At 41.6% G+C, this 26,854-nt stretch overlaps 1 protein-coding gene across 1 annotated transcript in view; it reads right to left on the reverse strand.

Annotated features, from left to right (window-relative positions):
• celsr1a (cadherin EGF LAG seven-pass G-type receptor 1a) overlaps nucleotides 1-26,854 on the reverse strand; it is an 84,507-nt gene that overhangs the window by 19,364 nt on the left and 38,289 nt on the right. Inside the window, exons 4-13 of the mRNA XM_061079388.1 lie at nucleotides 26,404-26,626; nucleotides 24,826-24,941; nucleotides 22,951-23,039; nucleotides 6,437-6,594; nucleotides 4,686-4,849; nucleotides 4,164-4,289; nucleotides 892-1,058; nucleotides 584-769; nucleotides 371-484; nucleotides 37-211 (exon numbers count right to left, since the gene is read on the reverse strand). Of these exons, the coding sequence (XP_060935371.1) occupies nucleotides 37-211; nucleotides 371-484; nucleotides 584-769; nucleotides 892-1,058; nucleotides 4,164-4,289; nucleotides 4,686-4,849; nucleotides 6,437-6,594; nucleotides 22,951-23,039; nucleotides 24,826-24,941; nucleotides 26,404-26,626 (1,518 nt within the window). The remainder of the gene's footprint in view (nucleotides 1-36; nucleotides 212-370; nucleotides 485-583; nucleotides 770-891; nucleotides 1,059-4,163; nucleotides 4,290-4,685; nucleotides 4,850-6,436; nucleotides 6,595-22,950; nucleotides 23,040-24,825; nucleotides 24,942-26,403; nucleotides 26,627-26,854) is intronic.

Raw genomic sequence — 26,854 nt, forward strand, 5'->3', positions numbered from 1 at the left:
AAAGTACTTGTGTTGATGCATGTGTGTATTTTTTACCTGAGTCACACACACAGGTGTACGTGCTCCAGTCGTCGCTGCAGTGGCTGTTGTCGGGGCAGATGTTGGAGTCGCAGGGGTCGTCCAAGTCGCAGCCGTCCTCCACACGGATCTTCAGGCCCTTAGCCATGTTCACGTTGACTACATTGGTGGATGTCTCACCCACACGGACACCCTGATGGACAGGACAAAGGGATGAAGATTGGAGGCATATGGACGAGGAAGAAGGACTAGAATAGTTAGTTTGATACCTTTCAAGACCGCAATATTTCTCAGACTATTTTTTGCGAAACAAATGAAATATACACACACACACACACACACACACACTGACCTGTATGCAGCCAACAAATCCTTTGTTGACATGGTTTCCTTCTCCAGGCAAACCTCCAACGTGCAGAGTTTGCAGTTTCAAACCTGGCAGGTCGTCACCAATCTCCACTGACTTCTGAATAAACAAAGATTTGCAAGAAAGAAAAAGTAATACATTTCATGCTTGAAACTTAATGCAGCACGTTTAGAACTCATAATATAATGTGCCTTTTACCTTGTACATGCTATAGTCCAGGGAAACCGTGACCATGTATTTGATGTCCTTGCCGTCTTTAATACTCCTCAATTCTACCAGCAAGTGGTGCCACTCTCCGTCATTGACCCGAACTTGGGGGAAGCTTAGCGACGCCACGAGCTGCTTCCTCAGCCACACTTCCATACGGACCTGTCGCTCACTCACCTGGGCGATGGGGAAGAATATTTATTGACAAGGAACTTGCTAAATTGTAGAAAAGTTGTAAAATGTTGCACTATATGCTGACGCTGCTGGCATTTCCGTTGACAATAAGCGGCTCATCTTACCATGAGGTTGATGGTGGAGGAGGGTCCAACATTGGCCTGAATGAGGGTGCCAGAGGGCTGCCTGGTGCGGAACATGAGGCCCACGTACCAGGGAACAGCAACGGTGATGTCCGGGTCGCTCAAGGAAACCAGCGCCTGACCGTCGAAGAACTGGGGAGACCGCATCACTGGGGAAAGACACGACAGAAGAATTTGATTGGTGTTATTTGTTTAAAGGTGCTATGAATAACTTTTAAGGGCAAGTCGGGGCTATATTTAAACAGAGACAATTATGTAACCCCAAAAAATTATCAGACGTCTGCTGAGAAGCAGTTTTATGCAGGACAGGACAAGCTTTCAGAATTTCGCAGAAGGAACAGCCAATTGTGAAATCCCACATAATTATCAGCTTGGGTGCAGTGAAACAGAAAGAATCAAACAATGGCGGTGAGCCTTTTTTCTGAGTAAAGACCAAAAGCTTTATACTTAGCAAATAAAGTCATCTGCACCCACTGAATTTCTCATTTATAGCGATTATACAGAAGTGTCACAGAAAATATTGAGTTTATGAAGTATTTAGAGTTTGGTAACAATGAATGAATGAATTTGTATTGCTTGTTACTCCAAATCCAATGTCTGCAGACATCACACAATATCCGATACAGACACAAGGTGGTTTATATGTATGAACTCCAGTGGATTTTGAGTGAGAGCTCATACAATATCAACACTCAAACACATGTACACATACAGATGCAAAATCTGCAGCGTAGACACTGCATGGCTCCTCAGGGCACAGATTTCAACTGAAGCGTTTGCAAACACACTCGCACAAAAGCTGCAATTAAGAGATAAAGCACATATTTGTTCCTCGTCGCAGGTAGCTGCAGCCGTTTGAGTCAGAGCACTTTGCTAAAAGCTTAGTGCGGCGTAGAAGGAAAAAACAACCACTTCTCGGTTCTAATTAACTCTGTCAAGAAGAAGGAGAAGAAGGCAGGAAGAGGGCCTGTGAGCACGCTCCATCAGTGTGCTATCATCTGCTAATCAGCACGAGAACTGTGATTCTGCTGTGGCTGTCAGAAAATCTGTGATTACTTTTACGACGGGCTAAATGAAAAAGATATTTCATTGTGAACCTGCGAACGTCAATTAAGGACACACACAGAGTTTCCTTTGAATAGGAACTTATTGATAACCTGCAGAATATGTTGAGTGAAGCAGATATTCCTCCTCTTATTTGTTTGCTTTAAAACAAAACATGTTAACCTCTTTAGGACATTAAAACAAAACATTCCTCTTCGAAATAAAAAGACGAGTATGTTGGAAAATAGCAGTCCGTGCCTCCGCCAAGGCTCAACCTTAAATTTCATGAAACAGCAACTAATGAGCAACTAGTCGAGAATGTTTGAGTGAGTCCATGTGATTGCACACCAGGAAAATGTCTGGAGAATGCATTGCGAGGAAAGTAGGTGTTGTGATCACAAAACTGAATAACAGACAAAAAGACTATGTCAGGATGAAAGAGAGGCGTCATTCACGTGGAAGACACAGACGTGGAAAGACGACACTCGAGATCTTTCTATGATGAGGGTTGTCGGTGTGCTGTAAACACAAAACAGTGATTTCAGTGAACGTGTCTGACTTGAACCATCTCCTGCTGCGTCGTTCATATGAGAAAAGGCAAAGTTCATGTGTAAAAACGGCTTTATTTAGGATTTTCAAACCTCACATCTTTTCTTGGAATAGTGTTAAGAGGCAATTGGGCATAAAGCTGGTTAGAGGTCCTAATCTGAGTCTTTAAATTCTTCTGGATAAGGGTGAAGCTCAAACAGAGCTGCAGTTTGTGGATGGGCGAGCAGACACAGGACAGCATTGACCAGAAACAAATTAGACCCTTCATTGAGAACCATATCCACTTTCATGATTCTTTTTGTGATGACTCCAAAAACGGTCACCAGATATATTGGCATTATACACGTTCAATTGCCACACCACCATGTTTGACACCAGTCCAGAGATTTAAACTGTACTTGTCACAACAAGTTAATGCCACCCGTGAGCATTCAGACCTATTTGTAGTGTATAGTAAGCTTATACTTAGCCCAGCTTTCAGTTGGCATGACACAACTCATTCCCTGACTTAAAAAATCTGTCTGTACACCTCTTATGATTGAATACAAGGAAAAAACGTCTCCAGTCTGAATGCATTTGGCAGCGGAAAAACAACTGACGACAAATCCCTTGTTTCTCGTGCGGTGGCGTCGAGGTCGCACGGAGCCTCAAACCAAACGTGTCAACAAAGCGGCGGAGCAGCCAAAAAGCCTCTTCCCAGGCCGCTGTGATCCCGGGCCCAGTTCAGACACCGGATACCGGAGGCTGGCACTGCCGAGGCGGCAACCTCATAGACGAGATGGCAGCGAGAAGGTATTCACACCTTCGCATATTGTTTGGAAGCTCGCCCTGAAGGAGGGGAATCAAAGTTCTCGCCTTACATTAGGAGAACATGAGATGGACTTAAATATCAACACTGTTGGGAAGCGATGATTTTATGTTCCCTGACACATTTATTATCACTTAGGTCCTGATCAATCTTTCAGCACGTATGGCTGCAGATAAACTGTAAACACTCAGACCACATACTGTAACATGAGCCGCTCGTCACATGGCTGCTGAGGTGGCAACTGTGACAGCTATGGGGTTACTGCAGTGTGTGTGTGTGTGTGTGTGTGTGTGTGTGTGTGTGTGTGTGTGTGTGTGTGTGTGTGTGTGTGTGTGTGTGTGTGTGTGTGTGTGTGTGTGTGTGTGTGTGTGTGTGTGTGTGTGTGTATGTCTTCTGTTTCATCCTTTGAGTCTAGTTTTTGAGGAGTGACTCAGAGTTTGATCTTTTTCCAATAACTCCAAACCTGAGTCCTGTTTTTGTGTGTGTTTTTGTGTGTGTGTGTGTGTGTGTGCAGCAGCAAGCGGGGGGGCTTTACTGTGACTTTCTATTGTGACTGCTGCGTGAGTCAGACTGAGACGAGGGAGGAGTTCCTTATCCCACTATCCCAGTTGATTTCCCGTGCTCACACTATTTCCTGGAAGTCCTCGAGACCCATACACTTACTGCACACACAAGCTCACAGGGATGCAGGCAGACACATGCACCAACTGTAAACCCAGACAATTTTTGACTCTATTTTAAGAGATAATTCACGTATAATGATTAGAAAGTGGAAAACACACACTCTCTGTCTCCCTCTTGAACACACTAACACACACACACAAACACACTCACACACAGTTGCATCTTTTACCTTGTTCACAGTTCTTGCCTCCGTAACCCGTTGGGCAGATGCAGCCGTAGGTGTTCCACTTGTTGTCACACAATCCTCCGTTCTTACACACTATGTTTGCGCAAAAGTCTTTCTTTGCCGGACAACCTGGACATTAAACACACACAAATAATAATTTGTTAAAGTGTAACTTCACCCTGAGACACGCCTACCTACAAAAGATGTGGTGGTTTAGGGCCGGAATCACACATACACAAATATGAAGTGAATATACGAATGCCAAAGGTTAGAGTTCACCAAAGAAGCAACTCTTTGATTTGCCTCACATTTTGATTAGAGGGTGTTAAGTTTTTTAATTATAAATAAATGTCATGAGTAAAGACTTGTAAAACGTTAATGTCTTATCGCTTTCAACTCTACGTAACTCATCAAAGAACAGTCATATATTTTATTTAAGTGCAGTATGTCTTTAATCTTTACGTGTACTGCACTGTATGTTCAGTGTCTGTGAACCGTTTTGGTTTAAATTGCCGCACGTCGAACCTTCTGTGGTGCCGTTGTTGGCGATGTAGCCGGCCATATCGATGGGTTTGTTGTCGATGTTGAGGTTTCTCATGCAGCCCACAAAGTCTCGGTTCCTGACGGGGAAGTCCTCGGGGAGGTTGGGAACGCCGCCTAGCAACAACGGGCCTGTTAAGTCCAGTGACCTGAGGACAACACAGACAGTAAATCAGAATAGCGTCCATGACAAAAATAAACAATCCGATTTATTATGCAAAGTAATTCTTTGGATTTAGGGTCTATAAGGATTGAACCCATATTTTGACCCTTTGAGAACATATAACATTCAAAATTTTAAGGGCAACTGAGGTAAAGCATCAACCCTTAGCATGACTGACATCTGTAAAATAAAGTTATTTTTCCTGAGGATTAAGGCTGGCACAAGGCTAACGGCTACCATCACCACCACTGAGTCCGGATCTACACTGTAGGTCATGGAGGAAGCTGCTTACACCCACAAGCTCCTCAACATCAATAGCCACGGGGCTTTGAGAGACTTAATGTGAAACAACGCTGCACAAAAACATGTTCAAACACCGACTTTATAAATTGTGGGCATGTACAGTAGAGTACAAACAGTGTTGGGTGACCAGGAGCATGTGGAGCTTAGTCGGGGAGTCTTTAAAGAATTAAATCCCTAAATAAATCTATTCTGTTGCAAACTGCTACTGATTTTAAAGCTGTTTTAATTTAGAATTACCTCCCCTAGAATATTAATGTGACACTTGCATGTGAAGGTATTAATACTCCAGACTTATGGATCAACACCAGTGGTATTAGGTAGTGAATTTATTTAAACTCTAAAAGACATTTTTTAAGGGTAAATATTGCATGACTTCTGCAGGGATTTCTAGATTTCTTAGACGCCTGAATTGAACCTTCATGACATTTAATTGAAGGTTAATAATAAGTTATATAGTAATAATAATAGTTTAACCGTAAATTCACTCAATATAAATAAAAAGAAAACAAAAATACAACTAAATAAACAGGATTTGAAAATAAAAAAAAACACTACTTTTATACTTTTGGCCAAGTATCTTATACTTCCTATATAAGACGGTGCCTTTGGGAGGAAATCATGTGAAAACAAACCACTCCAGTTACTAAAAAGATTTTCCCAGCACTGAAAGCCATGTGGCTCCTTCCTTTGTGTCAGTGACATGCATTTCCAAAAGTGAAACTGTTCCGGCAGCACATTACATAACATTGTAATGTACCGTATGATTGCAAATTCAGGCGAGACACAGTTTCAGTACCTCTGAACTCCTCTCAGCGTCTTTTACCTGTGCAACAAGTTCTCGAAAGAATGTAACCTCATTATCTCCCCTTGAAGCGCTGCGTCCCCACCCTCTGCATACTAAATGTGCCCCAGCATGTTAGCTTTTCAAAAGACTCATTAAAGTAAAAATGTCTCACGCTATAGAAATAAAAATCAATTAGTCTCTGGCAAACGCACGGTAAGTCATTTTAAGCCCGTGTTTTGAGGAGCTATTCGTTGTCTGAGACCGTGTCTGACAGCAGGAATACCACAAGGATGAGTGCACAGATTAAAATACAAAAGGAGGAGAGGGTGGTGAAAAGAGAGATGGGTAATCTGGTGTAATGGAGGTGATTGTGGCCTCAGAGGTACAAAATTGTCCCATAAGTTTCAAAGTGGTCCTGACCTTACGTTTGACAGGAAAGAAAAAGATAAAGGAGGCATGAAAAGAAAGATAAAAAGAAGAGCTTACTTCTTCTGTCCGGTCTGGGTGCCCTGGGCAGCGCAGGAGTAGTTGCCGATCTGCCTCCCGAAGCGAATCGCCATGGAGATGTCACAGTCGTCCACTGCAACCACAGCCACTTTCTCTCCAGAGGGTCCATGAGGGATGCCCAGACGCCCAATGTTAGGCTGAAGAGTGAAAGAAAATACAATCGTTAAAGTTTATTATTATTATTATTGACATTTAGTGTTTATCTAGTAGATACATGTTTGAGATACTTTATATGAAATAGAAAGAAAATACTAAGGGATAAATGGTTAAAAAAAAAAGCTTAATTGTCAGTTGACATCCCAAATAAACAAAACAACTATCATTTCACACTTTTTATATCATTATTTATTAACCAATCTCCAATAAACATCAGACATATCAGTACCTGTGTTTATGTTTGTTGATGTAAAAAAAAACAATCTAAAAAAGTGTTTTTTCTTTATGTTTATATTTGTGTTTTTTTTTTTCATTTATAGTTACTTAAAATAAACTTTGTGGTTAAACTCAATAAATATCAAGGCCCATGTACATTTCTTGGTAATTGGGGATTAATTGGTGACGGCATTTTAGGAATCTGTATAATTTTCTTCATAAAATAATGCACTTTGTACTCCCTAATACCAGCATCGACAAAAAGTCCCCATAAGGCAATTATTAACAGGTAGTGTTGATGGAAGGCTGTGGATATGTGTTGACAAATAGAAAGTGGACAGGAAGCAGATCTATCGTGTCCTCTTGTGTTTTTCACGGTATTGTTATGATAAATTACCTCAACCAATTGAATTTAGTTAAGGATTTAGTTTTGCTTCTCAGTTTCTTCTCAGGTCGGCCGGGACGGCTCGATCGCTGCGGGTCAGCGCTACACAAACAATGTCTCGCTGGCTTTAGCCAACCTGCCGCGGAGGCACACAGGCTCCGCTGGCTTAAGACGACAAGAAGCCCATTGTGCGCTTTGCTCGTAACTAATGATTACAAAGTAGGCTAATTCCTCCATCAAGGCTTGTGGCCGACGAATGTTGATCTGAGAAAATGTGGATCAGCTTAGAAAACCAGGCCAACAAATCGCTTTAGTTCTTGTAATATCGAACCTGAGACCGAAATTTACTGGAGCATGTCCTTGGTAATAGCGGACTTGCAACAGGGAGCTGGAGGTATTTGAGGAGTTTAATTCAAAAATGTTTCCACCAATTAGAAAATAACACCTCCTTTCATTACTGGCATGAAAGTGAAGCAGGGGAAATAATGTGGGTGAGGATATGAGTCATTCTAAATCAAATAAAAAACTGTGTCATTTCCTTTTTCTCCTGGGAGAATGGTAAATCTGTAGACTACAAAAACACATAACAAAGGGACTGCAGATCCCAGATCTGATCACAGCGCTGTGTTTACACGAGGCACCCGGCCTCCTTAAAGGCTGACAGGTTGACAGAGAGCAAGAGAGACTTTCAAACCGCTGAGGTGACAGGTCGATTAAGGAAAAAAATCAAGAACAAAAATTGAAAAAAAATGTGCTCAATGCTTTTAAGACAAACCATTTCAGGTATTTAGTCTCTTTTAATATAAAATAAGAGAAAAGCAGTTACCAGAGAAAGTAACAGAAGAGACGGAGGGGAAACCCAGGCCTGGATAGAAAGACAATGTGTGCGCATGTGTTTGTCTCCTACACAAATAGGATTAGAGTAATGAGATACTGGCGGGGCAGACACGCAGTCAAGGAAGAGGAAATAAAAGAGGGTGAAAAATAGAAAAGAAAGAGCGACAGGCAGAAATAGGGTCAGACACAGGAGACTGAAAGGGAAAGACAAAAGAAAGACCGGCAGATGGGACGGGTAGAAAAAAATGAGCGACAGAGGGGTGCAGTGTTTTCTATTTTGGCTCAGGTGGACTTTGCCTCAGCATATTTTCCGACCCAGAGGGACTTTTGTTTTAGTTTGTCTCTGCCACTCCCGCTAATGTGCTGTTTCCACTAATTCTGCTGATAAACAACTCTACACTTTCCATGAAGACAAAGAGAAAGTACAACATCCTCTGACACCACTGCTGCTCTTCCGTTTTCAAAAAGTACAAACACGAAACTGAATAAATCAGGAGAGAACCCATTAGGTTTAGGTTTTTGGGGTGTAGAAATGGATCCAGAAATAACTGATATTTATCAGTTTCTGCAATTTGGTGCGGATCCAAATAAAAATCTGGATCTAGTGAATTTCAATGTGGTTTAATAAAATCACTTAATCACAGGTATAATCCTGTCACAAACAGACACACAGAAAGGTAGACGTGTAAGTGACCAAGCTTTGGTGAAAGTATAAATCTATTTCTACGTACATAAAACTTATTATCTTTGAGTCCATAATGATTTTTTTCTTTTTTGAACTTATATATTTCATATAATCATACAATTCTTAATTTAGGAAATAAGAATTCCCTGTTGCTTGAATACATTTTTGGTCATGTGCTTCACGCCAAACTTCTCCCTGTGGGTTTGAGTGTGTGTGTGTGTCATCAGTAGCCTCCTGTATAATCAACCTTGTATGTCGAACACAATCATGCTGGTAGGAAACCACACCCCTGTCTCTGCACAGGTATCTACAGGTGTTCAAACCCACCCAGTCCACCTCCAAGCGTCACCATGGCAACCACAGACATCTGTCTCTATCCAGACAGCACACGCGCGAACCAGTAAATTCGTGTCAGGGCCTCCCACTGCTGGCCGGAGCGCCATAACTCGAGGCAGACAAGAAGGACGAGTCTCATGATTTAATGTGTTGTTATGTAACCTAGATTCTTTCTGAGACAACATGTGCTGCACTTCAGGAAATCTATATCCCAGCTGCTTGCAGGTGAGGCCCATGCATGGTACACACCACGTGCTCAGCAAGGTTGGAAATGAATACAAACTTGTGACCAGATTGGTGATTAAGCAGGTCCCTGGTAATTAGGACAAACTCATGCATAAACCTGCTGTGAGATACACATGGATGAAAGTCCCCTGTGGCAAACCTGGGAGAAAAAATACAAAAAAGATCTGATTTTGCTCAGAAAGCAGCGGAGCCTGAAGGAGAACAATGACGACCCGAACACGAGCAACCAAAATAATGAAAGAGATTCCACAGTGGAAAAGGAAAATATACTTAAAGGAAGAAGAGAGAAAAAAGAAAATGTCCAATGTCCTCATCGGCATAGTTTATTGAAAAATAGCACAATTTGATTACTACTATTTCTTTTGCTGTCCTCATTTTACTTCTCTTCCAGAATCTGGTACCCAAAGATGAGGGAATTTGAATGGAATAGCTCAGAATTTTGAGAAATGCACTAATTTGCTTTCCTTATCCTTTCAGTTCAATTTTTATTCAACTGTACTTTACTTAAGTAGAATGATTTTCATTTTCACTCCCCTACATTTTAACAATACACTGTGCTTCATGTTCACATTGTTTCAATTTTTTTTTAAAGTAATCAATGACGAGACAATGAACTCAAATTTCTTTTCAAACCAGTGAGAAAATGAGAAGATAACTGTGATAACTGTATGAAAGGTTTTCACATGCTACAAAAGGCAAGAGGTTGAAGATAAATAAAACCATGGTGTGAGAAAGACTCTTCGGGTTAATGTGAAGTCATGCTGATTAAAATCTTATCATCGCTTAAAGAATTCAGTGGAGTGAAGAGGGGATAAGATAAAGAAAGACAGGAAGCAAAACAAGGGAGAGAGAGAGAGAGCATACCCACATAATGGACCCACAACCTAAGATCTGCAGCTGTTACATGTGCTGGTAACTTATAGCCTCACACACACACACACACATACACAGACAAGCATGCATGTACAGTATAGTGTACAGTACACACTGTGTAAGCGCTAAACTGTGTATTTATGGAATGTGTGTAATGCGTGTGTGTAATTTGTGAGGGATATAAAAGCTGCTGTTGTTTCAGGCACAGAGTTCTTACTCTGTATATTCAGATGCACTGCATGTGACGAACAGTATGTTCGAACAAATTTATCAAAGTTATTATGATATCATGTATGGAGCTGTACCCATACTGTATACTGTGATGAGTAGGAATAAAAAAGTCCATGTTGTCTTGTTTTGTATTTAAAATGTATCTCATACAATAGAATATTAATAAATAAGTAGTATGATATAGAAATTCAACACAAGTAAATCATTTTATGTCCATTACAAAAAAAGGAATTCCCTCTTAAGCTGAACGTGGATAAAGTACATGTAATACAAAGAATGTAAGTTTTAAATAGTTTAAAAGAAATAAATCAATCAATGAAAAGCATTTTTTTTAAATTTAGCAATGGCTTTTACATAAAGGTGATGTTTAGTGCCGATAACCTCTGGCTATAATCAAATAAATGAACACGATTTTGTGTATGGATGATATTCCTTTATAAAATGACTTCACTCAGTGGAGGCCATGTCCTCAATTGAATATGTTCCCTTAACTAAATGTGTGTGTGGCTGGTTGCACTGTATATAGTTTCAGGCTTCTGTCTGGACCCTCGTTTTAAAGTGCAATTGGCCCTGACAGTGAGGGGCCCCATGAGAGTCTCTTATGTCCCCTCCCCCTGACTGTGACCTGTTGAAGATTCCCTCTCTCTCAGGTGTCGTCTCCAGGGGCGAAAGGCTTGCTGCGGCCATGGCAACGCACTTGATCCCCACAGCTAGCCACAAAGGCGAGGAAGGCAGAGGACACGGGTGGACAGCTGAAGTGACCCGTGGACGCACACACACACACACGCACACACACACACACACACAGACACGCACGCGCACGCACACACACACACACACACACACACACACACACACACACACACACACACACACTCACCGAACAACCAAACAAACTCACAGTAACAGTTAAAATTTTCAGCCTTCACCAAAAACGATGCCAACTGCAATCGAAGCTCCCTCACTTTCTCACAACAGTAACAGTCTACACGCAGAGTCGCAGACCCACCCAAGTAGCAAACACACACACACACTAACACATTTGCACACTCTCTCCCTCCCACCAACAGAGGCACACACACTGACACCTCTATTACGACCAGGCTGCCTGTCAAAACCGACAAGATACCTCAACCAGCCCTGCGGCCGGGACAAAGAGTTTTGCCGCACAGATTGAGTTACATGCTAAACACAGTTCGTAAAAAAACACACATTGTCAAAATGAGCCACTAATGACCCTGTAGTGTGTGTCTGTGGGTTTGTGTGCGTAGAGGGGGAGATGGAGGGGATGCCTGGTGGTGATTAGGTGTTTGCGCGTGTGTTTGGGGAGTATGGGAAGGATGTCTGCATAATGTGTTTGTGGTGCTTGTGCAATGTGTTGAGTGAGCAAGCAGTGTGTGCACGTGTGTGTGTGTTTGTGTGTGTGTCTGAATGTGTAAGACAGGAAGCAGCTAGCGGAGCCAAACAGTTCATTTCGATAAGAAAAGGAAAAAGGAGCGCACAGTCTTTTATTATATTTGGGCTCGCCTTAGGATGTGCTTTCTGTGAGTCTTGGATGAAAAAGTGACTCTTGATGGATATTAGAACATGAGCTGTGTGAGTGTGAATGTGAGTGTGTGTGAAGTTGATTTTAGGCCCTGTCATGCCGAGGCTAGTATGTCCAACCTTCCCTCTGGCAGACTCTATCATGTCCACATTACCTCACCTGCCCTCTGGCTATGTAAACCTAGAAGTGTGAATTATTCAAACACGCACACACACACACACACACAGTTCCTGGAGGCTTTACACAGAGCTACGATGTCCTGTTTTCAAGCCGCCAACATGTTACTGGTGTCTCACATCTATCAGCGTAACAGATGGACAGTGGCCATTGTTGTTTTTTGGCTTTCAAGAGGTGAAACAAATGTGCAGATGCCATAAAAACTGAGGTAAGGGAAACCGTATCCTGTTTGGAAAATTCCTCCAGCAACACGACAAATGTGGTCACCTGCATGTGCACTGACATCAACGGTATTAGCTTATTTTCATTCATTTGTTAAAGCATATTTCACAGACAGGTTTTGTCTCTCAATTATTTTGTTAGATTAATTGTTTTTTATTCCCTCCTTCCTCTTCTGTGTCACTGTCATGTTGTATGTGATTTTTTAAACCATAACAAAAAAACATACCATAAAATCAACAAGCTGTGGTTTTAGGTTTATAAGTCTTAAGGCTCAGCTAAGCTATCGAGCTTCATATCTTGCATATGACAGTCGTATCAATCTTCTTATCTAAATCTTGGCAGTGGAGCCTCAACGGTGACCATCTAACCTTTATCTTAACAACCATGAACATCGCCGATTGATGCTAATGTTTGGCAGTAAAAGCAGTGGGACAATAAAACACGGCCTGATAGGCATCATAAGAGATATAAACAGTGTAAAAAGATAAGAGAGAGGGATGTGGAGACGGAGAGGCGAAAGAGAGGGATCAGGAAGACACATTAGCAGGGCCGGGTCTAGGCAGGGGCAAGAGGGGGCCTGGCCCCCTCAAATAAATGTTGTGCCCCCTCAAACTAAATCCCAATTTATAATAATAATAATATAATAAAGCACAATGCCCCCTCAAGATTTGTGGCTGCCCCCTCATACATGCCTGTCTAGACCCGGCCCTGCACATTAGGGCCTGTTTATAAACTATTTGGACTATATTTCTCTCTCTACACTTCCTACACGGCATTTTTATCTGTTCTTTTCTCTTCTCCCCCAAATTCCACGGTCTGCCTGTCTCTCTTAACGTTAATAAGAGGTTTGGGTCATGCTAGGTGAGGTGTGTGAAATGTCCTCCTCGCATTGACACATACACACACACACACATACACACATACACACACACACACACACACACACACACACACACACACACACACACACACACACACACACACACACACACACACACACACACACACACACACACACACACACACACACACACACACACACACACACACACACACACACACACATACACACTCCCTCACATCACAAGAGCGGGAGAGGAATGTAAAAATGGGAGAGGTTGGGGAGAAAGTAGATAGACATGAGACAAGGATAAAGATGTAGTGGGTTAGTCAGTCATATATGGAGGTGGTCTGTAGTGACAGATTTATCAGATTTATCAGATTTATCGTCATTCCTCTATGACACAATGCCGTATACATCCGCTGTTCCTGCTGACTGGTAACTCACTCATCTACACACACACACACATACACCACCACAAAAACGTCGGTACATTAAGGTTCAACGATTGTGTGCGTTTAAAGACTTTAGATCTCTTTCATAGCACTTTTGATTTTGATGGGAATTTTTAACCTTTGTACCCATAACGACCAGCAGTCAAAACGTCTCTCTTGATGGTCACAATCTTTGTGCCAGGACCCTCTCCCTTCAAATATGGCAAGTATAACTCCCAATTAGATATGAATACTTGCTCTAGATTTGTTGATCAAGGAAGTTGTTCTGGTATCCTTGGCAACCAGCAACAAACTGTTTGACGGTGTGGGCTAGTTTGTTAGACTTGGGTTATATGTAGACAATGCGCATCAAACCTTCATTGTGATGATAACAATAATAGACACATGGTTTAGGTGGCAGGGATCACGATTTGGTTAGGTTTAGGAAAATCTAGTGGTCTGAGTTAATATAAGTACTTCCCTAAGGCTAGAGGACCCTTGTAGTCATAGTTATAACAATATACACTCAGTTCAGGTTGCTAAATGGTGAAGGGTAATAATACAAACCACAGGAAACAGACAGCAGTCTTCTGTGTGAAAGTCCTCGGTTATATCGACCAATCAATCCCGGTGTGAGTGGTCATGTTATATGCATTTACAGGCACGTTATAGTGACAGAGGTGCTTTCTGACACAGAGCTAAAAAGCCTTAATGGAAGGAAATCATTTTGTTTTAAGTGTATAAGAACCAACAAAGACTCATGTGTATCACAAGACAAGACTAAGGACCCAATCCACAATGAAAACTGAGCTACAGTCTAACCAGATGCATGTCATCTCTCAAAACACTTGCTGTCCATGCTCATTACAGGAGCGACATCTTCAACTATGTTGTTCCTTTCTTTGACTTAATCGGTGCTTAGGCCTGCCACTGTGCTGCCAAGGAAAACACAATCACTGCTCTGTGGGAGTCCACCTACCTGCCTGCCTGTCTGCAGAGGCTCAGACATGTTTACTACACCTGAACAAACCTCAGTGGAGGACGTCAATGAGAGCTGACAGATGAGCAAGACTGTTTCAGTCATGCTGATACTTCACTGGGTCATTTATAGATATAAGTAGGTTCTCAACACGAAAAAAATTAATAGAGCGAAGCATATGAGAGATGAGTGATGGGAAGAATAAAACTGTGTATGACTTAACCTTTCAATAAAAGCCAGAAAGATGCAGTAGTGATGAAATGACAGTCGTCAATGACGATGAGAGATTGTTCTGTACCAGAGACCACAGACTTAATTCATCCCTGTCTGAGAGTTGTCCCTACCTGCCTCACCTGCACAGACCTTTACCTCTGACCCCTCTGGATAAACATGACAAGGGCAAGTGTTGATTGATGAAGTAAAGTAAGGTCAGTATCCTCCAAAGCTACAAAGCACTGGTTCTCAAAACATCTGTGTCAAGAGCAGAGAGCCTGAACATGCAAAACCAGGCTGAGGCAGGAAAGAAGAGTGAATTTTTTTCAGAGTTTTTAACTTTGTAACAGGGCACCTTGTGGAGTATTTGAGAGTTGGGTCCCTTTTTACGTTAATCATATATGTGAATAAGAACACATATTACATGGGAAATATGATGCACATTGTTCTTCTGGTGGTGTTACACTGATAGGCCATTTTCAGACATGGAGTTTTCTGGAGTTTGCCTTTCACATACGAATATTGAAGCAGTAGACTGTCCAAGTCAAATGCGTTTACAACATGAGGAAGATGTCCCGATCATTACGGCAAGGATTGGCGCCTGGGTAGGGCATTCAGGAGAGAGGGCATGATTGCTACATTCCGCTGCAGAAACTACGTGTGATTGTTTATATTATATGGACCCCGGCGTCGGTTCTTATCACCAAAGGCTCAGGAATCTCTGTGTCATTCTTAGTTGGTGTCTTTGTTGGCGTGTATAGCACCTTTTTTTCATCATCAGACATTTTTCAGACATTTTACTCGGAAAAGTTCCCAGAAAACTGGCTGATATCTTTTTTTTGGAAGATTTCAGGAAAAAAATTCGGACTTTAATGCAGGTCTGAAAGCTGTGTATGGTGACAAGCAAAGAACAAACAATCGTGTATGTTAACAATAAACTCAAATACAGAGGAGAGGGAAGAAAGTCAGGTTACCACAAACCTCCAGCAGCCAAACTACAACCAAAAAATCACCAAAACCTGCTACAACCCCGTCTAAAGTCCACACCTGACCAGAGCCACACTAAACTACACACCCTGTTGTCAGCGACCATGACCCCTCTGGCTACCTGAGGGAAGCAAGTACAGTAGTTAGCCAAGCAGACTAGAAGCAGACGGGGACTGAATAAGACCCTGGAGGGGGGGAGAAAAAAGCACCAGTGGGACTACAGGCTAGAGGTCAAAGGTTACCTCCTTCTGATTGAGCTCCAGCCAGGCAGTAAAGAATGGGAGCCGCAGAGCCCCACTGGAGTCCACCAGACTCCCCCCTTCCTGGTAGAGAGACACCGTGAGAGAGAGACACACCGCATTAGACCTGCAACCCACAACCAAGCCACAGCACTGTGTGTATGTGTTTATGATGTTTGTCCATATTTATGCGAAAGTCTCATCACATAGAGATTGTTTGCCTTTTTTGAGTGCAGAAAGAGCTGTATTAATTGTGCCTAATAACAAACAAACATGTAAATTCATCTTTAGTATTTTCTAGAGCCTGACTGATTTATCGGGTTTCCAATATCAGTGTTGCATTTTTTGAATGCCCTATATATATATCAGACCCAAAATATCCAAATCAGTCGGGCTCTTGACATTTTCTTAACTGTACATGAACAGTGTGTGCACTACACAGTATGACAGCAGAAATATTATGACAAACATTGGTGTCATCATTTATTGCACATACGCATTCGACGTGCACACGCCCACTGAACTGTCTGTGGTTGCACTTGCTACCAGCCACTTTGCCACAACAATAACAAAACATTATTCCTCTGTGCCAACTCCAAGAACACCTCCCTCCCCCCACTACCTCAGACAATAGGCTACAACTCATGCAAGCCACCTTCGGACAAAGGTGTCTCTTTTAGATTTGTATCCCCCTGTGAAGTGCCACGCTATGTGACGAGCTGGTGAAATTTACAGCAGGAAGAACACAGGGAATATTCCTTTCGGCACAAGCGTGTGAAAAACCCCAGAAGCAGATACTGTTTGTCCACAAGAGCAGATTCACCACACAAACACAAAATATAGATTTCGAGTCTGTTTACAAGCAACAGTATTAAATCACAAAGTGCTCTGATTGTGTCTGAGTAATATAAAGTAGTAAACACCATAATCTTCATATCCTCTGAGAGGGAGAATAACACCATTTGCTATATGTGAATTTTATCTAAATGCGTTATAACTGGTGAAAGAGAAACTTCTGTTATTGAAAGGTAATGTGTGCGCTGACAAGTGATGATAACCTTAAATGTTTGTGGTCTGTGGAATCATACAGTGCGTCAAAGAAGAACAAAGACTAACATGGCCTCTTCCTCTAACAACACACCCTGCGGGGGAATGTGGAGTCTGGGGCTTCACCTCGAAAAATAACTACTTAACCTTTCCAAAAAGGACGTGGCAGGGAAAATACACAAACCTGCACCCGTGTGTGTGCAGGAACACATGATGATCAGCAGTCTCTCATCGTGTGTGTGTCTGTGTAAGAGTGTGTGAGGGCCAGTCTCTCAGTCACTGCGGCCACCCAGGAAAGTACCACTTAAAACGACATCACAAAGAGAGAGATGACAACTCCAGGCTCTGCAGTTTATTTAAAGAGCATTTGTGGATTGTGACCATGCAGTGTGTGTCCCTGTGTGTGTGTATGTGCGTTTGAATATCAGGTTGTTCGTGCAATAAACTCTGAAACTAAAACAAAGAGACAAGAGAGAAAGGGAGACAGACACATATGGAGTGTAATAATTCTTCCCCTGACGAAGACCAGTGTAATATATTTGTATTGAGATCAAATACAAGCTTTCATCGTAAGCATACGTTTGCTAAAAACAGCTGCCTGCATCTGGAAACAACACAGAGTTCAGCTGTGAACTAAGACTTTTAAGTTGGGGTCTAAAAAACCCTTTTCATAGCAATCTCCAAAACCCTCTGTCAGTCTAAAAGTGGTTTAAATCATAGAAATCATTATGTCTGATTTGATAGTCCATTTATTTAGAGACAGATGAACCTTTATAAGCTCTTATTTTGTGTATTTAGGGTAGTGGTGAGGTATCTTATTGTCAGGCCTTTGCAACTTCCATTGATTCATAGGTATATTAAATAAAAATATGAAATATAAAAGTATTTTATAGCAAGACAAGTCTTTATTCAAGTAAACCCAGTTGGTTTCCCTATTCAGCTGAGTGGTTGACTTACATAAGTGTTTCTAACCAGCAGAGGTGGAATGCAAAAATACACCTATGGTACATTCAAAAGTACTTCAAGCTATGCTGTGAAGTAATTTGCAAGTATGTTCTGATGATTAAAGCACTGCCGTGTAAACAGCACCGGAGTGAGAGTGACGGAGGAACAGCAGAGGCAGAAAGAGTGAACTTTTGATACCGGCTGGTGATAAGAGCCAACTAAGCCTGTCTGGGAATGCTGTCCATAGACCCTGGCTGTAAATATCACAGCCCATAATAGCCAGTGTTACACTATTAAATATGTCTAGCATTGAGGCTGCGTGCAGCTCAGGCAGCATTAGAAAAATGCTGCAAACACACAGGCTCGTCATATCTGCAGTCGTGCTCTGCTTCGCTGCACTGAAAGCATGTTTATGGATCACATGGAGGCTAATTATAGTATATTTATAGCTGAGGTTCACATGCAATCAAACTCTATTCTTGTTTAAAGGAGAGCTGGTAAATGCAAAAGTCCTTAAGATTCTTCATGTTTGACGTCTTCGTCCCAAGTTAAATCAAATTGACTCTGCCCAGAACTGCAGGCTCATCATGTTTCCTGTCACCACTCTGAACTAAATCAAATGAAAAGTTACAACGTTGACAGCTGCAAGTCCAAAAGATAAAAGTTTTTAAAAAAGCCAAAACAGTTCAATGTGCAACAGCTACAATAGGATCAGTGTGTGTGAGTCTGGAAATGAAAAACTCGATGTAAGTTAGATAAAAAAACGTTTTGGTCTTCAGCAGTGGATACAGTTTATTTGTTCAAAGTTCCAAAGTCAATTACGACAATAAGTGTTCATCTCGTGTTCATTTAAAGACAAAGCTCCTTTATAAAATTGCATTTGTTTTGAATGAAACAATTTGTATGAGACTATAATTGTAGTCACGGTAAGATCAGAGATAAAACAAGCGTTCCTCTTCTGTTAGGCTCTATTTTATCCCAGTGTAATTCTTGCAAGTGGTGTGGAGGAGACAATGATACAACTGACATCCTGTCCAGTCTCCAGCTAAATAGCATCACTTCCTGCGACCAGAGACATCATTTCCTGTCGTTAGCACACATCAAAAACCAAGACAAAACCTCCTGCTGCTTCAAGAATATCCACCAATGCACCCCAAATTTGTCTTGCTGACAGTCGACTGTCCTTGAGACGTTACATTCTGGAATTTCCAAAATGTTTTTATCCTTCCACCACTATTGTATAACATTCCTAATAGTTGTATGGACACATGCACGCATTCAAAAGCACACAAATACACACCCAGACAGCCCCCCCACACACAAAAACACCCTCTGTTTGTCTGCCCCCCACAGATGCAAACACACGCATCCACAGCTTTCCAAACGACCCAGATCATTGCAACAATAGCAGGTCCACGTCTGTTGTCATGCCAACCCTTCCCGACCTCTGACCTCTGTTGTTTAGCAGAGGCACCCCAGTTCTTATGAAGAGAGCGAATTTAAAAGGGGGGCACCCGTACAGCCCTGCACAACTTTAAGAGCATCATCGACTGACCCAATAAATCACCATCTGTGTTTGCGTGTGTGTGTGTGTGTGTGTGTGTGTACTCTTTGAGGCCCGTTAATAACAACTTGGGCTCATGTAAGATGAATCACCCTGGATTAGTTTGCACCAGCTCTTCATGAATCAATTTCTTACTTATCTATTACTACTGATTTACTAAAGCTGATTCAAATATTGAATGTGTGTAGTAAGTAAAACATTTAAGTAATGTTTACTTATATGTTTTATTTATAGAATACTACTACAACAACAAGTATGACTATTACTACTGCTGTTACTAGAACTACTAACAATAATGTTAATAACAAGTTTCAGAGTTAGTATTTGTACAGTTTGCAGTAAGTGGGAAAAATCCTATTATGCATGGTCATTACTATACATTACTGGAATAATATAATTTAACCTATATTGTGTTATCTTTGGTAAATGTTATTTAAAAATCTTGCCAGTTCATTAACAAGCATAATTTTGATCAGCTTTCCTGTCAGACATCTGCCAGAGATAGTTTTATGGAATATAGACCATCTCAAACCTCTTTTAACTTTGCCCTTAACACTTTTATTGTAATATAACTAGGTTAAATTTGAGTTAAGTTCAAATTTAGGGGTTTAAATGTGGTTGTTTTGTTGTAAATTGCATTACAAGTCAAATTTGATGGAATTTAAGGTCAGATATATTTCTTCTCTCAGAAAGATCACAAAGCAGTGTTTAGTATCACCTAACTGACTGACTAATTACTAACACAATTTAATTAAATTACTTTATTTGAGTGGGGCATACTTTACAATTGAAATAAACCTCCACTTAAACACTTAAATACTTTATAACCACAGAATACTAACTGTGACAGGCAACTTACAACAGCTAAAGCCACTAAAAACCTCCTAGTAGATATGAGGAAAGAGAGAGAACAGTATTTATGTGTGAGATTGTATGTGGTTGCTTAACATAAATCTGGATTACATCACTGTCTAAAATTTGGGATCAAGTATCTCTTGACTATGCTAACAATGCTACCTCCAGAGAAATGTGCCTTCATTCACGTCTGTACATTCACACATCAACACGTCTAATCTATTGTGAGAACATTACCACGATCTGCCATATTCATTTCCAATAATCCCTGCAGCAACTCATGTCTGGTTAGATTACCATCACTCAGTTTGACTTCTGATCATTCAACACGTGAAGAAAAAGCTGACCCTGCGTGAGCTCCGCAGTCAAGCCTCGGGCTAATTTAACGGAATGTGTCACCAGCTCTGCAAATCACTGGTCTTCATTAAGACTGACATCGGTGGAACGCACCCACCCCCCTGTTTTACAAACTAATAACACAAGGATATGCCCATAAAACCATGTAATAGTGTGTGTGAGTGTGTGTGTGTGTGCAGATTCTACTTGTATCTGCATGTCACAGCAGCAAACAGGAGGCCTATGGGATCGGTATAGCTGAATAAATAAGAAAAGTAAACTCCATCAAAGAAGAACGAAGAAGTAAATCTGTAAACTTAATCTCTCATTTCCATGGCGATCCCTACAAACACTAGACAACCCAACAGACCAACAAAACAAAGAAGTCACTGGTGCCAACGCTCTGTGTCCTGCGAATAATATCTGTTGTCGTCAATAGCCTGGCAGCAGTTTTCACAAAGCTCTACAAGGATTCAGCCATTGTCTCTATCATCATAAAGGCCAGTCCGTTGAAGAGAGGGACATACAGCCAGAATACACCTCAAACAATAGATACAGGTGTCACCCTCCAGCTAACACAGAAAGGTATTCAAGCATGATTCATCCCCTTTGATGCACACTTCACTGTCAAGGCTACCGAGTATGCTATGGGCTCTATAGCTGGACACAAAGAGGCCAACAGTGAGTGAAATGTGAGATGCTGTGCATTGCAGGCTGGCGTTGGCTCAAGAAGCAGCAGATTCTTTATTTTAACAATTTGCAAAACAATTGACTTGGGTTGAGCCAGATGATGCTAAGGTTCCCAGAGTCAGAAAAAAGAAGGAAAAGCCAGAGAGAGAAGAAAAGATGAGGGAAAATGCTGAAATAAAGATAGATTGATGTAACAGCATAGCACAGCACATGCATACCTGATAGCATACTAGGTTTGAAAGGCTCTCACATGCTTGAGTTAGAACCATTAGCTTGCCTTTGGGAAGATGACAAATTAACTTCTCCAAATACTTTGAATCAGGGGAAAACTAGATATTCCACCCTGCAGTTATGCCTCCGCTAACCAGTGCAGTTTCAGTCTACCTACATTTTGTTGTACCAAATTTGGTGTACCTGAGACATTGCGTTCACAAGACCAAAAACGTGAAGGGACCTTGACCTTTGACCACCAAATTCTAATCAGTTCATCCGTGAGTCTAAGAGAACATTTGTATCAAGTTTGAAGAGATTCCCTCAGGGCGCTCTTGAGATATCATGTTCACAATATCACAATCACATGGATAGATGGAAGGAAAGGTTAGAAATGTATTGTTATGGTATCAACCCCTTCAGATGTGTCATTTCATTTTGGAGTAGTTTTGTTAAACTCCCAGTTTTCATGCATATCAATGCTATTATTACTGCCGACACTGAAGAACTCTCTGAAAAATATACAGTAATCGGATAAAACTATACTGTTGCATCTCTTCAGAAGGCTGGTGTTATCTTATTTCCTGTCTGGTTTAATATTATCAGAACAATGTCCCCAGGCTCTGGAAGTTTGTTAGAAAACAACACCATCAATTGACTGCACTGTAAGCCCTTCTAATATGATATCACAACTGAAGTGGTTACTTGAGTCTCTATTCTGAGATTCGACCATCGTGGGAACATCTTGAATAATGACTTTAGACTCTGAGAATAAAGTGAACTCTTGTTAGTGGTAAATATTGTTTCATTGTATCTACCTATGACTCACCTAAGACACATGTGTATCTAAGCTGTTGAGCTTACAGATAATGAACTTTTAACCCCTGAAGCTGAAGCCAGGCCTCTGCGCTTCAGAAGAGCAGAGCGGTGGTCTTGTCTCAGAGTGAACATCACAAGTCCAAGCTGTACTCTGACGATAATCTCCAAAATCAGTAGCCAAGGTCAACCGCTTTCAACCCTCAAAGAAAGCCACATATCATCCTCTTCGCTCCCACAACATCACTGCTCAGCCTTAGCAGTAGCTAAGTAAGATCTTGACCTTTTATATGGGCTGTACACTTTAAGGAACAATGCTATATTTCAGTCCCCATCTCATTTTTCTTGGGCTGAAAAGGCTGTTTTTAAAAAGCCTAGTGAAGCAGGAGAAGCCACGGTCGGTCAGTTGGTTGGTTGAGTTCCTTACCTTGTTGTAGTAATGGAGCTGAACAGAGTGCCACTCGCCGTCGCTAACCCCGCCTGGGATGAAGGGAGACACTGTGGTCTTTGTCTCACCTGGGTAACAAGAAAAGGCGGGAAGAAGGAGGGAAGGAGGAAAAGTCGGGAGAGAGACGAGGCAACGAAAGATGGGAGTAAAGTTGGTGGAACAGGGGAGTTAAGAGAATGAGAAGGGAGAGAAGGTAGCGAGTGAAATGAAAATGGGGACGTTTGGAAAGATGAGGAGGAAAGATGAGGGGGAGGAAGAGGACAGAGAGAACCAGGGCAGAAGTGAAGAGTCAGTTCAGATCTTAAATATTTTCACCATGTCAATTTCAAACAACAGTATGAAAAACATTTCTATGAGCTACAATAAACCAGTTTTCTGATGATGTAGACTTAGTTAAGTAGTTAATTTGTTTAGATTGTTATTGTATTTTTACATTTAGCTTAACATTAAATAGCAAATGATTGTTAAAAAACATGAGCCACTATAAACTACTGGTCAGGCCAAGAAAGGCTGTTACTGAAAAAGCATTGAGTGTATTGAACTGAAAAAGTGTGCATTTTATTACCTCCACCAAAACATAATAATTCATGGATCTTGATTGAAAACTTCATGTTCTATGAAAGCAGCATTAGATTTGGCAACTTGGTATTGGTTTATAGAATATAAGGGGACTGTTTACTCTACCAAGTGCCATGCTGGTTTCTAATGAATTCAGCTTTTTATGTATAAAAATTAAGCTGTGTGTTTTCTTATCTTTCAGAAGTTAAATTGTCTCACTTTAATGTGGGCCAATGAGAGGAGGAATATCTACATCACTCAATATATCCTGCAGGTTGTCGATAAGTTGCTATTAAAGAGGAAACTCTGTGTCCTCACTTGACGTACCCAGATTAAAACGCTAAGATACGCACACACCGCGGTCGTAAATCAACTGTTGGGAAAGCCAGTATTAGTCTGCGGTATCAATGGCTCTCAGTTGAGAAGATTGTAGTGCACAATGGCACCGGATTTACTGGGGGTTATACTCTGTTTGTCAAAGGCAGGGGCAGCCTGGGCAGGAATCCACTGCTCTGGAAATCAGTAAGCCGTACAGCGACACTGACAAGCAATGCCAGGGTTTGTATCAGTGTGTGTGTTAATAAGTTAATAAATTATGACTGTTTACTGGCTGTGCACTTGAGAATCAGACGGATTTGACGATTCCTGCGCTCAGCATTTAGTTGTATTTCAGATGTGAAGCAGGGCACAAGGACTTGGCCTGGTTCCCAAACAGGCTTCGCCCCAACATAATCATACTGAACTGGATTCATCCCTGTGCGGTACCATGGGAAAGTGGAGCGACTCTGAGAACAAGAGTCACCAGTCCAAGGAACATGCGTTTGATCTGCAATCCAACGGTTACCAGGTCTGGCAACCAGTAAGGCTGTTTGTTTGATCGGGTTTAAACTCTGTGTGTGTGTGTGTGTGTGTGTGTGTGTGGGGGGGGGGGGGGGGGGGGGGGGGTAATGAAGGTGTTTTTTGGCCATCATTAATCAGTGTGGCAGCTTCCACTCTGAGAAAGCAGCTGTTTAAAATTGTAACACACACCCATCCTTCTTAGCTACACGCACACACACACACATAGAGACAAATCAAAACTCTGAACATTTGGATACATGCACACACGGACGGACACACACTCTCGTCAAAAGAATGCACACGCTGATAAGAATTATTTAGCGACCTCTTTATGAAAGTCACTTTAGATAATGTGTGTTTACACCCAAGTTAATCTACTCGCAGTGCAGTTACTGTAAGTGGTAACCACACATGCACAGGCAGAATAACACACACACACACACGGCGAGGCCTCACCTCCAGAGAAGGTGAGCTGAATCTGCTCGTCGATGATCTCCAGAGCGATGAAGTCGTGTTTCTCGTTAAATCTTCCATTGTAGAGAAGCAGAGCGTTTCTTTTTCTGCTGGCGAACCTGCAAAGACAAATGGGATTGTGGTTTTTAAGGTACTATATTACTGAATACTCTTTGTCGAGCAAGAATGCAAGACAAGGATATTGATCAAACCAAACATGTATGAAGATAATAATAAATAATTCATAGGGACTGTAAAAGGGTTTTATTATTTTATATTATTACACATTATTATTATTATTATTAAATAGACCTACAGGAAGGTCACAGGAGGAAAAATTTTGAAAATTTGCTGTTTAAAAGATTATTATTACTAAAGTAAGACTTAAAACCAAACAAGGATTCATTTCGATTAGTGGAACAGAAAAGGTTGCGTGAGTTCCACTTGTTTTTTTCTTCTCTGAACTCTAAAGTTTCCCGTCACATTTCTAAGCACCTATCCAACGCAAACAGACTGAGCAGTTAAATGCATGGCAGATAGCTTCAGGATGAAAGGCCCGAGAAGCTCTTAAGGAAAAGTTGCTTGGAAAGGAAAGGCAGGATGTGTAAACCCGGTGGGCAGCAGAGAGGAAGCGGCTCCCGTGCTTTAGATGATGCAGGAACATGTCCACATGTGAGAGAGGGAGAAATACCTGGTAACTGAGCCAGTACCTTCCCGTGTGTTTTTTCTACCAGCGTGCAAAGTTCACATTTGGGCTTGTTTGTGTGTGTGCCGGGAGCGCAAGGTGAGGGCAGAGGAGTCAGCCGGCAGATGCCAGTAAGGCCAGGAGGGCAGGAAGTCAGGAGGGCTGTAGCCAAACACTGATAAGGGAAACTCATCACACAGCCTTTCCTGTTTTCACCGCACTGCAAAAACCTCTCTCACCGTCGCAGTGTGGCTGATGAACTCGCACTTTTGAACAGACTCTGTGTCTGAAACTTGCCAAACCAGGGTTGTTTACCTGCAGCAGTTTCAGTTTGTTTGAGAACACAGGCACGCCTCATAAATTTGCACGTTTAGGCGGAGTATGTGTGTGTGTCTTCCCTGCTCTCCCATGTGTAGTTATGCACATATTGAGACGAGGGAACTGAGACACAATGAGAAAAAAGTGTGCACATGTCTCGATACGCCCCAGTTGACACAGTTTAGCCCAACTATGTTTATTTGTGCAGTTCCATTGATTACCATTTGCTGTATCTCAGACGTACTGCTGCTACAGTCTACAATTAGAAGTTATGTGTTTTAGCAAACTTGCATGGGAGAGAATTTTTGTATACTTATATTCAGTCAGTATACAATATCTGCTTATACTTTCAAAGTCTAAAAAATGCATATGTATGTTTATTTCAATATATCCCTATACTAAATCCCAAATACAGTTCAATCTTTTATCAGTGAGAGAGTAGACTGTGTTACAGGCGTGGTCTTGAATTTCATCCAGACATAATTATTAGAAAGGGAGCGTTTGGCAGTTTGTTGTAATTAACGAAGAGAGGAGCGAAGGGAACAAAGGAAGAACGGAGGGTTATAAAGTGTACTCACATGAAAGAGACGGTGAAGTGGAACCTTTGCCGCAGGCCTCGGAAGGTGATGAAGGACTGTCCGGGGAAGCTGCGGGTGCTCATCTCGCAGTAGGGCTTCTCGTACTCCCCTGGTGGACACTCGCACATGAAACCACCTGCGAGACGGTTGACGCACTGGCCGCCATTCTTGCACACGCCGGGCACACAGCGGTCTGAGGATGCATTCAGCTCACAGTGTTCACCTGCGAGAGACAAAGAGGAGGTATCAAAATAACAAAGTTTCAGAGTTGTGGTGCAACTGTTGTATGTACTTTAGTATCATTTGTGTTTTTATGTTTTACTTCCAGCTGTGATTGACACCTGCCTCATATTCAAACCTTCATAATAGCTGATTAAAAAACTCTGTTTGATCAATCAAGCTTAAAACTTAACTTTAATTTAAACACATAACTTGTATCTTCTCCTAATGA

The sequence above is a fragment of the Limanda limanda genome, chromosome 1 (assembly GCF_963576545.1).
Source record: "Limanda limanda chromosome 1, fLimLim1.1, whole genome shotgun sequence".
In the NCBI taxonomy this organism is placed as follows: domain Eukaryota; kingdom Metazoa; phylum Chordata; class Actinopteri; order Pleuronectiformes; family Pleuronectidae; genus Limanda; species Limanda limanda.